The 17,640-nt window shown below is 41.1% G+C and overlaps 1 protein-coding gene across 1 annotated transcript; it reads right to left on the bottom strand.

The window, feature by feature from the left end:
• Positions 1-4: 4 nt before the first annotated feature.
• LOC308294832 (C-signal-like) lies at positions 5-17,442 on the bottom strand. The gene is made up of 7 exons (XM_080737715.1): positions 17,178-17,442; positions 12,438-12,492; positions 10,352-10,548; positions 8,047-8,107; positions 7,759-7,877; positions 3,443-3,553; positions 5-2,883 (listed from the first exon to the last, which is right to left on the bottom strand). The coding sequence occupies exons 1-7, from the start codon at positions 17,379-17,381 to the stop codon at positions 2,770-2,772; spliced, it is 861 nt and encodes a 286-aa protein (XP_080593841.1). The 5' UTR covers positions 17,382-17,442; the 3' UTR covers positions 5-2,769.
• Between the last annotated feature and the right edge of the window lie 198 nt (positions 17,443-17,640).

Here is a 17,640-nt window from a genome sequence, read left to right as displayed (position 1 = left end):
GTTGTGTGGAAAAAAAAAAAGGTTAGGATTGATTTTGGGGTTTGTATTATAAAGCACACCGGTGTGATGTCATCTCGGTGTACTTTACAATACAAACCCCAAATCAATCCTCCAGTTCTAGGCAACACAGAAGGGGGGGAACTCCTAAGGTATATTAATGACATAGTTCAATATTGAAAATGGGTGTGGTCTTCCCCTTTAAGCATTTATGGCTCAAATAATGAAAAATGTATTTTCTTTTATGAAGCCTAAAACGATTTGCAATTGTAGAAAGCCATGTTCTGTTTCTGTTGCAATGACTAGCCCTGGGCCTTGCTTTGACACTAAATTCTAGAGATTGGTTATTTTTCTATTGTTGTAAATTACCTGTTCATATTAGCATGTGTGCACTGTATTGTACTGGTATATGGGCAGCAGATGTGGGCAAAAATAGTTAAAGTGTAATCAATTCAATATATTTAGGTTTTTGTTTAAGTTAAAGCTCTATTCTGACTGAGGGTAATAATAGCGAGTAACAGGCATCTCTCCAGGTCTGTCAGAGATTATATTTCTGAGTCGGATAGCAATTGTATCCAACCAGGAGGGAAAAACAAATAATTTATCAGCTTCAAGTTTATAGTGTTCCAGGTCCCAATTTTGTCTGTTATTGTTTTTGTTTCATCACACCAATTTCACTTGTTTATCCTTTGAGTTCTCTCTCTGATTGGATTTGTTATCCCTACCTGAAATTGTATCAGAATCTAGAGCTATTTAATTTTAACCTATACCCTCTTTAAAAGGGTGAACTCTATGTACCGTACAAATGTAATATGAAGGTTGGACTGAATCAAATAATTATTTCTGTGATTTAGAAGGTTTATGGGTCTAGTTTGAGGTTATGAAATGGTTAAAGTGAATAAAACTGACCTATTTCAAGTCCTCCCACCCCACCCCTTCAAATTGAGTTAATCCCAAGTCGTTAGAATTTTGCCCAGATCTGGTGTATTTTTAAAGTGATACTTTAACAATATAAAGTTGTTTTTATTTACCCTTGCCAAGCACGCCACTCTATGATGAATATGTTGGAATACATTAGCATTTGCTGTTCTTTTAGCCATAGGCAAACTGGTTAATTGAATTGTACTGTAGATGCTGAACTCCACATTGTGAGAAAAGGTTGTGGGAAAGGAAATGGAATAAATCCAAAATGTCAAGGTGTTGCTTTATTGAACTACTGTACAATGTGTTGAGTTTTTACAAGATTATTAAAGTTTTCATATGTTGATTTTACCACAGTAACTTAAGTGCCAATTGTTAATACTTTTCATGTAATAAAAATCTTTGGATTACGAGAATGTGTTTGTGCATAAATATCAGCCTTTTTTTCCCTTCTTTTTTTGGTGCTTTTTTTTTTACAATTTAGGTTTCTACTGTAATTGTTTTCCTGCACAATTCTGTATTTTTCCTATACCTATACACTACTATAAAGTATATAGTATACACAATCCTGTTTAGTCCTAGAACTGAATCAATAGCCTTAAATTTCATGGTGGACTTAGTGTCTGCAAGCTCAATGCTGTACCAGATGGCATTTACGAAAACAATTGAAATACAGAGATACATTTCTGCCTCAGTAATGCATAAGTAATGATAGTAATTAAAGAAAGAAAATCCAGTAGGATAATAAGTAACTAGAATAAAATAAATCAACGTATACGAATGTTATTGTTTTTTGTGGTGTAATACTATGAGAGCATTTGGGACTTTTCACAATCAGGAGCATACAAGTTTTCAAATAATTGTAGTAGGGTAAACATTATGTTTGCATCATGTAGTGGAGTAGAAGTTTACAGTTTTTCCACAATCATTAACACACTATTCTCAATACAATAACTGCTTTCTCAAAACTGCACACACAAAACTGAAAACCTCACACACAAAATGCTAAACCTGACTCCCTTCCCAAGATGACTCTTATCTTTGCCATCAAATCACTGAACTATTTTCACAAAATAGAACTTGTGTTTTCATTTGGTACACACAGCCATATGTTCAAATAACAACACACATTGAGCACACACAACTAAGCATTCATTGAGTACACACAACTAAGCATTTGCTGCACACTACCAAGCATTTACAGCACACTTGGGGTGAAAGATTTAAAACACATATCAATTACACATCACACAATGTGTGAAGTATTTAGACAACAAGGTGAAGTGTAATTGACATCAGAGTGTAAAGCAGGAAAGTCAGAGTCTAATGCAGATAAGGGAGTGTGAAGTAGTGCCAAATCGGGTCGAGCGATAGGTAGCCTACATGAAGTGAAGATTGTGCAAATTGTGCAGAATTTACCTTAAATGTGTACTTTGGTACAGTACTTGAGTAAATGTACTTAGTTACCTACTGTAACTTATTTTTCACCACTGGGTGAGGCAGACATTCCCAACTTGCATCAGCCTTGAGTATTCCCCATTAGAAATCAATTGATTCCGGATACGGGACCCAGGGGACCCAATTGCATTTGGGTCCCCATCCGGAATCAATGGGGGTAAATTTACTCAAATACATTTTTTGTCTTAGGAATGCGACACATACGAAAAAATATTATTGAACTCAAGTCTCCATGGCGTGAGTAATCAATAGAAAAAAGGTAATGTTGGGGGTGAACTACTCCTTTAAGTAAATTGTATTATCAAAATATTTTGTCAAACAAGTGTGGTTTCTGTCAGTACTAGTAATCATAGTAATGCTTCACCAAAAGCCCATCAACACCATGGTGACCCATTACCAGGGAATACTGTTGCCCTGCCAATCCAGGTGGTTCCCACTGTCTTTGTCTCTGAGTGATGACATCACACCGAGCATGCTCTGTACGCTGTCCTGGGATTTCAATGGAGCCTGGAGCAGAGACAATAACAACAGAAACAAGAAAACAGTTAGAACTAGAAAAGTGTGCTCCTCCGAGTGCAGATGTCTGCCAGAGTGTGGCCATAAGGTTTCACGCCGATCCAGTCCGAAATCAGCTGGTCACGGACAGACAGACGGACTAAAACATAATCTCCAGCCTTAAGCTGTCCATCTTGCTGGAGCCAATTCATTATATGAAAGAGAAATAATTAACTCTGTATCCATTATGTAAGAAACATATAAAGGGGTGGCAATGGCTCAGAAGGTAGAGCGGGGATCCGGGGCTCCCCCAGAGTTATAGTGTCCAAATCCTTCACTGAGCCCCTTGTTGCTCCCGATGAGCAGGTTGGTGCCTTGCATGGTTTCCTCTGCTGTCGTCATACAGAATGTGTGTGTGTGAATGCCTTGGATAAAGGCAATATATAACCATTTACTAATTATAAAGGAGGGGAAGTTGTCCTCTGTGCGGTTTACTTTTAGAGTAGGCCTACAGGCTATTAATACATATTGTACCATCATTCCTCCTCTCTATTCCTCTCTGTCACCTCACCTCTTTCCCTCCCATATCAGTTTGGACCCACCCAGGGTGGATGGCTGTGACCAGTATGTGGTGCTTCCTGAAGTCCTCAGCTTGACAGCGGGTCAGCATGTTCAGAGCCGCCTAGTGGTCAAGAACAAAAACAACAGACAGTGCTCGCTCACTCAAAATAGTTTCATGCAACATAAAGCCTTAATAGAAAATAAAGTGCATGTTGAGTTGATGTGTACCACACTGATTCACTGAGAATTGTGTTATGACTTATGAGTGTGGAGGCTGGAGTTACTCTTAGGTCACACTGACACAATGTTTTGACAGGTAACAGCTGCAACAGTGCAAACGATTGTAACTACTGCCAGAGTACTATATCTAGTGTAATGATGCACCAATGTTCTGATTAATAGGATTCTTATAATTTTGGGGTAAATCAAAATGTGCTTTTGCTCTTTGGGTGTTCATTGATTATCTAGTATTCTGGCAGCCAAGGGGCCTTTTTTGGCTAGAAAGTTGGTAGCCTATGTATATATATTTTTTGGCTTAAAAAATATTGTCTATATACATACATTCATGAAACCACCTACTGACGGACTGTCAGCATTGAGCAATTTCTTTTATAGGGGGTATAGTCCAGGCAAACAAGCTCATTTTGGACAAACATATTTAAGTAATTGTAACGGATTGTCTTTTCTTCTTCTACCAAAACAACATACTAAAAGTCCTAAGAATCCTTGTTTTGGAAATATGTTTAATTGGCATCAATCCAAAATGGCCACCACATTATTGTAAAAAAGCCATATAAAATGATAGTGAGTTGAGTTTTCATTCATTTTAGATTTCAATTGACTTCTAAGTACATTTTGAGGTAAGGAATTCAGATAGAGTATATATATAAAAATCAATATAACAGAACTACAGGATGTTATTACAAGATAGTCAGCAAACCAACATTTCACATCAAAGTGTTGTAACAGAATGTTTTCACCTTACATCATTTCTATGAGGTGTCCAGAACAACATACTAAGTCCTAAGAAATCCTAGTAGCTGAAATGTGTTTAATTTGCACCAATCCAACATATCCACCAATTATTGTCAAATGTATAGTTTGTCCAATTTTCATTCATGAGATTGACTTCCAAATACATTTTGAGGTGAGGAAATAAGATAACATATATTTGTAAGTCAGTTGAAATCTCAGGAATTGAAATTGGACTCACCATGAATTTATATGGACTTTTGACAATACGGTAATTGGTATTGGATTGATAAATGGATCGATGCCAATTAAACATATTTCAGAAACTAGGATTCCTTAGGACACCTCATAGAAATTATGTACAGTATGGTGAAAAATGTTCTTGTTACAATTACTTTGATGTGAAATGCTAGTTTGCTATCTGGTAATAACATCCTGTAGTTAAGTTATATTGATTCAAAAATGTCTCAACTGATTTCTCCATGGCGTGAGTTGCACCGGCTGAAGTCGACCTTGAGACAACATCTTGTTATCATCATTAACATCATTTACATGAACAGCCCAGTAAACACTAGCCGTCATTTAGCCCAATGGTTATGTTTAGCCCTCATTTGAACCGTCTATCGTCAGTCTGTCTATAGACCGATTGTAGCTGATTACATTTAATCCATTATTCCATACTTGTTGATTAAAAAAACAGCTTTAATATCCACACCTGGTTTTCAAATATTGGACTAAAGTAATATTAAGAGCCAATTTCACTATATAGTCGAGTTGAGTTGTAGCCGTCATCTGAACGCTAGCCATGTAACGATATATTACCGTTTCAGGACAAACGTGTGTTAGACCATCTTTTTTTTTAAATACATTTTTATCAAGTTGTTCATTATCGGATGCTAACAGTATCTCCCGGTTCTACCTTAATAGTTGATTGCATCCACTGAGCAGTTTCTGGCCATTGCACGTCTAAAAGACGTGCTGGTCAATACCTTTGAAACATTCTAAAAGTGTAATAAATAATTGCATAATGCCGTGGTACGCTGCTCATGACAGCATACTATTACTTCTCTGAGTTACATAATTCATTCTGACACCAACAGCCACAAACACACAAGACTGCATGTCTCCCACCCCCACCATACGATAATGATTCATTAAATACAATCGTTTTATAGCTATGCATCAATATAAAGTAGTTTGTGTTGTCAAACAAATGCACCGACCTCAAACGAACAGCGGGAGGGATATGTCAACTACTAATAGCTGCTGGAATACCCACAAGTAACAAGCTGTGCCGTGGTCTAGGGGTAGGGCACAGGTTTCATAAGTAGAAGGTCTGGAGTTCGAACCCCGGCGACTTCCAGTGTCAAATAAGAGCAGTGTAAGAAATCATTACAAATACGTTCAGCTGCGGTGGTTCGAGTAGCAGACGGCGCTCAGAACGAAGGAATAATGATTTTAAACCTTGCTGGCTGCCATCAATTTCACTACATTTTCACTACTTTCGGCGGCCGCTAGGGGCCGCTAAAGGCGTTTAAATGGCGGTTATGTATAACCATCATTTAAACTTTAAATTCTAAACTCGTCACAGACCGGATCTAGCTATACGTCTGGTTAGGGCGAAGACGTCATATGAACGTGTTCTAACCACCAAATTAGGGTGACCATATTTTCAGCCACTCAAACCGGGACGCGAAACACTGTCGCCTAAAACCGGGACCCTAAAAGCAATGCGCACGTACCGCGCACGCGCGTGCCCATTCTCTAACGTTCGTCCACGTGCACACACGCACCGCAGGGTTGCAAACAGGCAGTGAGTGATTGACAAACAGGCTCAGTGTTGAATTCAGACACGCAATGAATTTGTTCATGTTTTCTGATTGGTTAGGTGAGCATGTTTGGTTAGGTGAGCATGAAAAGAACATGATAAATGTCTATGCAACCACTGAAAACAGCTACTATTATTTTTATTCTGGCGAAAACTGGGACAATTTTGCAGTGAATGTTGAAAACCGGGACATATTAGTGTTTTAGAGATATTTGTCGGGACACCGGGACACGCAGCTTGAAAACGGGACTGTCCCGGGTAAACCGGGACGTCTGGTCACCCTACACCAAATTGCTTAGTGGGAGATAAATGCAAATTTGGCTCAGGGGTGTGCACAGTATCTGAGGGATTGAATGTACTGTAGGAGTCTCAGAAGTAATGTTGGAGTGCCCGTTGGGCAGATCTTTATGGCGGCAGCCCATACATGGTGTTCCGTGTCCAGGCCAGTCTGTGAAGTCAGTACTATGACATCAGAGTATAAAGGGCCATTTACGTAGAGTTCACCCTTTTAAAGAGGGTATAGGTTAAAATTAAATAGCTCTAGATTCTGATACAATTTCAGGTAGGGATAACAAATCCAATCAGAGAGAGAACTCAAAGGATAAACAAGTGAAATTGGTGTGATGAAACAAAAACAATAACAGACAAAATTGGGACCTGGAACACTATAAACTTGAAGCTGATAAATTATTTGTTTTTCCCTCCTGGTTGGATACAATTGCTATCCGACTCGGAAATATAATCTCTGACAGACCTGGAGAGATGCCTGTTACTCGCTATTATTACCCTCAGAATAGAGCTTTAACTTGAACAAAAACATTACACTTTAACTATCTTTGCCCACATCTGCTGCCCAGTACAATACAGTGCACACATGCTAATGCTTTAGACGTCAGAGTACTGTAGTCTAGACAGTCAGCATGCAGACAGACGGTTACCATGGCGGCAAACTGTGTTGTATCAGTGATGTCAGCATGCAGATGGTCAGACAGACAGACATTCGCCAAATTAAAGTTATATATATATAAAATAAAATAAAACATCCTATAAAATACATTTCACAGGACTTTCTTGACATAGTGTGTAGTGTCACAACAGCTACCAGCAGATGGTGTTAAAGAGCTTCTATCAGGAGTTTACTTCTATCTTCTGTGTCCTTTACTAATATTTAGACAGATACAAATGTGATATGCCCCAGTTCTTAAAGAGAAAATCGGGAGGTCGGGATACCAATTATATAACCAATCAGGAGGGAGAACCCCTCAAAGATTATTATCAGCTTCTGTTTTATAGTGTTCCAGACCGGTTACAATTTTGTCTATAACTTTAGTTTTCACTTCCATTTTCACTTGTTTTGTCCTGTATTTTCTGTTTACTAAAGAGCTGGAGAGAGGAGACCACTATTACTGAATAAACACCTTATTTAACCTTGAACTTCCATCCATTTTTTTTCTTTACCTTCTTCAGTGTATAACCTACATTATTCAAGATGTATGGTTTATATTTATATTTTGCGGTTATCTTACCTTGCTGGTCCTGTATGGGTACATCGGTGCGCTGTGGAAGGTCTCTGGACATTTCTCTATGGAACCGAACACAGAGGAAATATTGATGATGGCTGATCTCCTACAAGACATATCGCCACCTATGACAGAGAGAGAGAGAGAACGACAGAGGGAGGATGGTGTATAGGTAGGCAAAGATGGGGAATATTATGAATGATGATGAAATCTGTGACACACCAGGATATAAAAACAATAATGGTGATAAAGGACATGACAAAAGAATAGCTATTGGCTTCGCCTTCTACTGACCTTGACCTTGGTGGTTTAGGGACGTTTTCTCTGCTGCTCTCTTGAGGTGAGGAAGAAGACTCTATAGAGTGAGAAAGACAGACAATGACTGACAGCCTTGCCTTGCCGAGCCATGAGGCCCATAGAGCATTACCGACCAGGGTCCCACTGTCCTGTTTTGAACCAATAGAGCTACACTACATACAGGTTCTGTGCCGTCAAGCCTGTGCTGCCCACACACAGCACAATGCCATGCTCTGCAGAAATCTTAACTGCATCACCTTGAAGTTTAAGGTTTTGCCTGATAGACGGCTTCGGAGAGTGCCATTTGTTCTCCATCGAGCTTAGGAGCAAGTACAATTTGTTCTGGCTGTGTTTGTTATGTTGAATTTTTCTGATCTGAAGATGTGTCAGCTTTTTTTGCTCAGTTAGTGGTCTTGGCTGTGGCATATATCACTGTGGTTGGATAGACTATACTTCCCATTTGTGAGAGCTCATCTTCAATTGCAAGTAGTACCTGAAAAGGTACAGTTTCATGACAGTACAGTTCACTGGTACAAGGTTAACTAAAAGGATACAACCAAAAAAGCTTATGGCTTGTTTCAATTGAGGTCCTTATTTTAACTCGTACTATGCAGAAGATATCATCACACATCAGTCGTAAAACACAATGCAAAATAAATGGTATTTACAATAAAAAGGTCAAGGGGAGGTAAGGATAGGCTTCGTTTTCTTTTACCAGTTTCGAGTATCAGCCGCCTTCCCCTTTTCCACTGACATGGCCCACCACACCACTCCACACCGCCCACTTGTGCCAGTTTTTCCACTACAAGGACCTGGGTAGAGTGGTGTTAAAGTGGTACTAAACGTGGTGCTAAAAAGTATCCACTCATTTAGACCACCAGGATATAGTTGTAAGTATAATACATGATAATAAATTGTATTGTGTTATAACCACTATTATAATCTATTATAGTGTATTATAGTTATCATAGTAATACATTAATACTTTATAGTGTATTATAATCACAGTTATAATCCATTATAGTGTATTATAATTAGGATAGTTGTAATACAAATTTGTATTGTATTATAATACAATAGTTATAATACAAGAGTTACAACGGTCAATTTGTTTCTTACCGATAGGGGTACTTTTGTGTAATGGAATATGTAGATATTTGTATGTGGTGTAGTGTAGTGTGGTGTGGTGTGGCGCTAAAGCTGCAGTCGAAAAGGTTATTTAAAAGTGGCTTTTCCTTTAAGGCCTTCGGTATGGTGTTCCACATTTTAGCAGCATAGACGCATTTGACCCTTTTTTTAGCCAAACCTGGGTTGGACTGATCTGATGAGCTGCCACAGATGTTGTAATTGTGAACATCCTTGATGTTTTGGAAGTATTTTGTCAGGTACATGGCTATCTTAGTGGTGTAGTGTATCTTGTACACGAGGCCCTTTGCAAGATGCTGTACTCTGAGTCTGTCAGCTACTTTGAGCCACCCCACGGTTAGAAAGTGATTAGCGGTAAGGTGAGCCCGATATGGAAGGTTAAGCAGAAGCCTAATTTGTTTGTTTTGGGCTGTTTGGAGCCTTGTTTTTATGGCCTTTGAGGCCTTTGAGGCGGTACCATACGTGGACTCCATAGTCAAAGTGGGGATGAATGAGTGCTTTTGCTAGAGTCTTCAATGTTTTTTTTTTCTTTCCTTCTTTTCACACTTCTCTGTAACTTTGTAACCTTAAACCGCTGTGCTCTCCTCTGGGTGAATGATTTAACTGATCTAACCAGTGGAGCGATCCAACCAGCGGGGCGATCCATGCATGGCGGTAATCCATTCTCTATTGTCCTGAAGCAATAGCCCATGGCGAGCTGAGTTCTTTAAAGTGTCATAGTGGTTTAGCAGGAGATCTCTGTATCTGTCAGTTCTTTTCCCTTATATGCCCATATATGAAGATCCTTGATGGCATCAGTAGGACTAAGTGCTCAATATGGGCATATTGGTTTGGATCGGGGTTAATATTTTTCTTTTGTTTCTGTGTGGTTACACCTTGGCTAAACACACATGCTGTACATGCTATTGGTAACAGTATTAACAAACTATGATCATCTTTTCCAGAGTCAACATTGTGGTCACATAAGCAAGATTAAAGGCTGCATGTTTCTCTCTCCAGAGCAGAGTGGATGAGTAGTACCACTTGGTGTGTACAGTATTCATACTCATAAAACATATAGCAATTACAGATTTATGTTTTGCCAGAAGTAAACCAGGGATGTAATAGCATTAGCAACACCTGCTATAATAAGAAAAAAGACAAATAAATCACAAACCTTCGCCAAGAGAAATGGTCCGACCACATTGGCCTGATACACCTCCATCATGTGACATTCTCCCGTACCAGATAACAGTGCTGGTCTCTCCGGTTTGTTAATGGCTGCATTGTTAATGAGGAGATTCAAACCACAGGTCGCAACCCTATCACCGAGTGCTTGAATAGCAGCTGAAATGCTGGATTCGTCTGTAGTGTCTGTGGTTAATGCAATTGCACGCACGCACGCGCACACGCACACGCACACACACACACACACACACACACACACACACACACACACACACACACACACACACCTTTAAAGTAATGTTTAATTGTTGAATCAACTAGAAGCTCGGGCGGCCCAGCGTCTAGTCGGCGACCTGGCCAACTCGGAACAACGTAAATAGGGAATGAATGCCCCGCCCTTTAATGCAAACCCCATTATACCTGTTGTCATAGGACCCGTTTTGACCATCTGTTTGCCTGTGTCCATTTATGCCCATATATGGAGATATCTGTTATCTGTCTGTCTGTCAGCGTCCATTTTATGTCCATATATGGAGATCACTGCAGATATAGTTCTGGGTCCATTTTATGCCCATATATGCCCATATATGGAGATATCTGTCTATTTGCGTCCATTTCACGCCCATATATGGAGATCTCTGAATCTGTCTGTCTGTGTCCCTTTATGCCCGTATATGGAGATCTTTGTGATTCTGCGTAAATTTTATGCCCATATATGCCATTTGCGTCCATTTTATGCCCATTTATGGAGATCTCTGTATCCGTCTGTCTGTGTGTCTGTCTGTGTCCCTTTATGCCGTATGAGATCTCTGAATCTGTCTGTCTGTGTCCCTTTATCCATTTTATGCCCATATATGGGGGCATTCATTTTATGCCCATATATGGAGAACGCGCGTGCCCGTGGGACGAACGGTTCTCATATGGGGGCATTCATTTTATGCCCATATATGGAGAACGCGCGTGCCTGTGGGACGAACGGTTCTCGAGATACGCGGATTACCTACATACATACACACTCACAGAGATTTTTTGTTGACTCATGTGGCGTACGTCTGCCCATATATGCCCATATATGGAGATATCTGTCTATTTGCGTCCATTTCACGCCCATATATGGAGATCTCTGAATCTGTCTGTCTGTGTCCCTTTATCCATTTTATGCCCATATATGGGGGCATTCATTTTATGCCCATATATGGAGAACGCGCGTGCCCGTGGGACGGAACGCGCGTGCCCGTGGGACGAACGGTTCTCGGAGATCTCTGAATCTGTCTGTCTGTGTCCCTTTATCCATTTTATGCCCATATATGGGGGCATTCATTTTATGCCCATATATGGAGAACGCGCGTGCCCGTGGGACGGAACGCGCGTGCCCGTGGGACGAACGGTTCTCATATGGGGGCATTCATTTTATGCCCATATGGAGAACGCGCGTGCCCGTGGGACGAACGGTTCTCGAGATACGTGGATTACCTACATACATACACACTCACAGAGATTTTTTGTTGACTCATGTGGCGTACGTGATGTCAGAGCCTTTTATGAAGTGATGTCACAATGAGTCAGAGCTTTCGCCGATTTCCTCAGAAACAGCCTGATGTCAACAATCAACCCCGCATGGAGAACGCGCGTGCCCGTGGGACGAACGGTTCTCGAGATACGTGGATTACCTACATACATACACACTCACAGAGATTTTTTGTTGACTCATGTGGCGTACGTGATATCAGAGCCTTTTATGAAGTGATGTCACAATGAGTCAGAGCTTTCGCCGATTTCCTCAGAAACAGCCTGATGTCAACAATCAACCCCGCATAAGGAGATTCCGAACGTTTCGCGCCGGTTTCGGAAAACCGCGAGTCGGGTCGGGTCGAGGCCCGGCACTGCACTCCGCGCGGCGGCGGGGAACGCGCGTGCCGAATCTGAAGCCGGTGGGACGAACGGTTCTCGAGATACGCGGATTACAAACAAACAGACAGAGATTTGTCGCATTTATAGATAGATGAAAGGTGATGTTTTATAAGCAGAATAGATAATAAAACAGTGCAAGGTGTACAAAGGTGTGCTCCATTTACCTAGTTTGATGACAGTGATCCGTTCAGGATTCTTGTTAACCAGCTCTCTCAGGGCCTGATGGGAAAAGAGTGCCAGAGTTGAAACTTCAGTGGGAAAAGTGCACACAGCGGCCATGGTAGATTATTCATCATTAGCCAAGATAAGGGTCGTTTCATACCGTTATAAGGAGCCTAACTAATTTCAGTTCGGGAGGACGCCCCGACCCGAAATTATTTAGGTTCGGGGGGAGTTCATCCATACTTTCTTAACGGCTAGTGCCCAAGTCGCTTGTAAATATTGGAGGTCCGTCCGTGGCATGACGACGTTTGTGGCCGATGAATGAGCGTTGCAGGGCGGATATACATATCTGACTTGCCCTCGCGCTGCACACTGAATGACTGGAGGTCCAGTGAGTAGCAGCTCCAGCAGGCAGCAGCACCAGCGGGGTCTCTTCTCTCTCTCTCATTCACACTCACAAACGCTCGGCTCGAGCTCTGTCAAAAACATTTAATCTACAAGCTCACATTATAGACGTGCCGCCTCCCTTGCTGCATGCAAGTCATCACGCAGTCACACAACTCGTCGTGGAAAAAAAAAACATATCAACACGGAACACTAGCAATTAGCAAAGTTGTGTTTAAGTTCTTCTTTTCTCTTTTTTCTCCTACTGCCGAACCGAAATTAGTTAGGCTCCTTATAACGGTATGGATCGACCCTAAGAGGACATCACATTTACAGTTGGCTGCTGATGTATATAAGCCTATACATCTGCTATTTTGGCTATTTTTGGAAAAACAAATAAATTGTGAACATTTTTAAATGATTCGCCTCCAAATGCTGCTCTGATTGGTTGCCCCAAAGTTCATCCCATCGCTGGAAAAGTTTCACAATGGACAAACAAGATTCAAAGGCATTGTTAAAGAACTAGCCCTGAAACACATCAGATTATCAACGACCGTCATGTTTCAGGGCTAGTTACAGAACATACAAAACCTGTCATTTAAGACACAACTGATATGAATTATCACCTTTATATCTGCTTGACCCAGTATGCATGTGTCGAATCACTCATCTGTGTCAGCAACCTTGACAATCAACTGCTTTATCAGATAGACTGACGTCTGTGGTCAATGATGCGAGATGCTTGTTCTTCTATCCCTATTCATTCTGTTCTTGTCCTTGTCTCATATCTTCTGGTCACATCATGTATGCAATACTGTATTCTCTATGTGTAATAAACTTGCGACTCAACTGAAACATCACTCAGCACCCTTATTGGGGTGAGTCGCTAACCCTCCCGACGCTCCTTTGTCAAAATGACGGTCGTTCGAAAGAGCAAGATTTCCCCATAGTTAGATGGAATCTCTTGGTCAACCGAAACACAACGCCATCTGTGTTGCTTTGAATATGACCTTTTAATTGATAGTGTTACACACTTCAATTAAACGATGAGTCCATATCTGTGTGGTTCATGCTCAGTTTACTGGACACACTGCAATGACAGTTACAAACACACAAACATGAGTGAGACAGACACATGTTGCTTCTGTCCAGTCTGCACTCTCTTACAGAAGGACAGGATGTAAGACTTCTTCACTGACTGACAGAAACCTGTTGCACTCACTGGAGTGAGTGTGCAAAGGAGCTATTGCTCTGTATGTGACGTCTTGGCAGGGATGAAACACAGTGACTATTATAGTTTTAAATGACATACATTAGATCAGGGGCGGAGCGTCCGAATAAGCTGAGTAAGCGAATGCTTACGGGCCCGCGGACCGCGGGGGCCCGACCGTCAGCTATGGTCAGATTACATGGATCTCATCATCTTTAGTTTATTAGGATTTGGACGCACTTTGCGTGCTCCGCTTCTAGGTGGGGCAGGCGGGCGCAGGGGCCCGATCATTGTGGCTTGCTTACGGGCCCTGTTCTGACTTGTTCCGCCAGTGCATTAGATAGAACAATGACAAAATAAAATACACTTATGCATGACTTTTTATCTTTATCTTTTTAACTGTATGAACTGGAATATCAATGAATGAATTAGAATTGAGAATGAAATAAGCAACAAATAAATATAAAAAGAAATAGGGGTAGCTTGGCTTATCCCACAATAGCACATCTTGTATGAATTATACCAAAAAGATTCTAAGCATTTTGGACTTAACTCATACGGAGCCGTTCCCGAGAATACTCGTGAAAAATACTCGAGTATCATGGTGCCGATCCCGAGTATACTCGCGAAAAGTAATATATTACTGTAACGGCGGTTATCCTACCGGGTACATGCGCGGAAGGTTCCGAGACGATCTCCCTCGCCGATTTATCATCATCACGGATCCACGAGCACAAAATAGTAATCCCATAACATTGAGGCAGACGGGGAATCTCATCTTTAATGTCCATTATCTCCAAACAACACTTTCAAAGCGAGGATGGCAGTAGATTCCCGCTTATATAACACATGTTGAAAAGCACAGATCGGCCATTACACAACACCATGTGGACGATGACCGCTTCCTGTGAATGACGCGATGACGTCAAACCGGAAGTGTTTACGCTATGGACTTCTGGCCTTCAAAATAAGACAACGGTCGTGGATGCAGCCTGCAGGAGGCACGCTGGACATTTTAATCCGTTAATTTCAGGAGCACGAAATGAGTTTTTTAATAGTCAGGCCGGGATGTGATGAAAGCATGGATAAGTGTTTCAGAGAATGCATGTTCTTGAGATGGAAGAAGGTAGTTTTTGGTTACATCGGTGAGGAATGAAAGGGTGGGGTCGAGAACGATGCCCAGGTGGCGGACATGGGAGGAGGGTGTCTTGGGTAGGGCGGGAGAGGGAGCTGGGGCAGATGATGATGTGTTCCAATTTATTGCAGTTGCTACATATTTGGGTATAGCTGAAGTTGGAACTCTTATATGGTTACTGTATGTCAGAGTCATAGCGAATTCTATAGATGGTTATGTTATGTCTGAGTCATGATAGTGCAGGGTTGTGATGTCTGAGTCAATAGTGAGGGGGTGGTGGTCCACCGGGCCCCCATTTGAACACCAAGAGGAAGAGAAAGAAGACATGAGACAATCTGACCGAGTAAAAAAAAACAAAGGGAGAATTCATAATGTTAGGAGTGGACTGTGTACTCACTGCATAAACCTAAGTCAAACATTTTCAAACTGGTTAACACGTTTTTATTGCCTGGGATCCCAGTGAGCTTGACAACTTTACTTTCGTTTCAACCACTAATGGCCATGAGATCTTTACTTTAGAACTACAGCGGTGCTATAATATATACAGTAAATATTTTTCAATTTCTCCTTTGCTATTTATTATGTCCATGAATTAAATACAGAGGGCTTCCAACGTAAAAAAAAAGAAAAGAAAAGACCATAAAAAGTCTTATTTAGGCAGGGTGTTTAACTACTTGTACTGTACTACATTTCAATTGTATTGACTATACTTGTACTGTTCTCCATTTTTGTCTAATAAAATAATCAATCAATCAAAAAAAACAGAGAAGGTGTGCAGGCACCTTCTCGTCTCACCTGTTGTTTCCAAGAAGACCTGAATTAATTAAAAAATATTGTATTCTACAAAATAAAGATAGTCTGACATAAAAATACAGGACATCAACTTCTTAAGATTAGTCGCCAGTGTTTTTGCTTTGGTAACATCTATGAGAAAATGGAGTATAATATCTGTAGGTGTCAGGTTGTTAAGTGCTTTATAAACAAACAACAGGGTTTGCTAACCCTAATCTAAGTGAAAAGAGAGCCTGTGACATACTTGATTGAAGATTGAAGAATTTATTAGAAGTTTGCAATAGAAAAAAGTACAGTTTCACTTCACTGCTGATAAGGTTATTTGCTGCTCCAGCTCTTTTGTGTATGTAGAATGTAGGTGTGTTCTCACTGTATTTCTAGTCTTATTATGTCTGCCGGGAAAATCTCTCTCTTTCGAACGACCGTCATTTCGACAAAGGGAGGGTTAGCGACTCACCCCACGGAGGTTAGGGTAAGGGTTTGGGTTGGGTGTCGAAAAGATGACACGAAGTAACAGCGAAGCGCTCCCCCGCCAGACTTGAATGGCAGGATATATCCTTGTGAAACTTTGAACGCACACTACCAGAACCTCCACCCCAAATCTTTCAAATCGGCCTCATGGGTATAACTTGAAACTAACTTGAACCTTAGGTCATACAATAATTATTCCCCATATAGGCATGTTTGTTACATAAATACCCCTATCATTTGCTTGTCATTACATTCACAACGTTGTGGTCAGGGCCTATTTCTTACGAAAACGGCATATAACGCAACATCCAATCATCTCCAAATTGGAATCTCATGTTGAGGGGCCTCTGTAGAGCCCACCTCCAAAAAACGAATGCCCATAGGGAGCCACAAATGTGTACCATGTGTGTCGTACAAACTATTCCCCCCGCAGTTTCCTCCTGTCCTGATGGCTGCACCCCAAGACTTACACAAGGTATGTGAGCACAACTACATCTCGTTTCAATATTACTACAGTAAGTTGTCTTACCGGAGAGTACTAGAAAAGTTACTTTACAATAACTACCATACCAGCTCACACTCACAGAACTGTCACACTCAGAGAACTGCTAGTACTTAAGACCCCACAACTGACACAGCCCAGGGTAAGCAACATGACCTGACGGAGATCTGCACTCCTAGGAGCGCAGTAAGAAGAACAAAACAAGTGAGGAATAAACCAATGCATGTTAGTAGGAGAGCTTGTCTTACCTCAGCTCTAGGTCCCTCAGGCTCTCTGCAGCAAGCATAGATGTGATCCCTGTGGCTTGTAACCTGAATGAGCTGTCTCACCAGCTCCAAACCGATGCCTCTGTTGGTACCAGTCACCAAAATGCTTCCTCCTAAGTTAATGGACATGATCAGAGAGAGAGTGTGTGTGTGTGTGTGTGTGTGTGTGTGCGTGCGTGTGTGCATGCGTGTGCGGGTGTGCACACAATGAGTGGATATTATGACTGATGCCTCGTTATGTGTGTCACAACTTGTAGTGTTACAAGTTTGGCAGTGTTGTAGAGATTACGTTGTAGGACATTGCATCAAAGTCCTTCCTCTCTCTCTCTCTCTCTCTCTCTCTCTCACTGTGACTGTGTGTTTACATTTCTCTGCACTTTGATCCATAAAACTACCATTCCATAATAATTACTCAAAGGAGCAAAACTCGTATTGTGAGCAAAAC

This window comes from Nannobrachium achirus, assembly GCF_963921795.1.
Source record: "Nannobrachium achirus genome assembly, chromosome: 11".
NCBI classification, from domain to species: domain Eukaryota; kingdom Metazoa; phylum Chordata; class Actinopteri; order Myctophiformes; family Myctophidae; genus Nannobrachium; species Nannobrachium achirus.
This window is presented reverse-complemented; position numbering and strand designations above follow the sequence as displayed.

What these genes read in the sequence shown, in the direction of transcription:
- LOC308294832 (XM_080737715.1), bottom strand. Translation starts at nt 17,381, where the DNA reads ATGCACACACGCACGCACACACACACACACACACACACACACACTCTC. An exon ending in GATCACTGTCATCAAACTAG is followed by an intron (nt 10,549 to 12,437) that starts GTAAATGGAGCA and finishes CATTAACCACAG; the next exon opens with ACACTACAGACGAATCCAGC. An exon ending in CCTAAACCACCAAGGTCAAG is followed by an intron (nt 7,878 to 8,046) that starts GTCAGTAGAAGG and finishes TCTCTGTCATAG; the next exon opens with GTGGCGATATGTCTTGTAGG.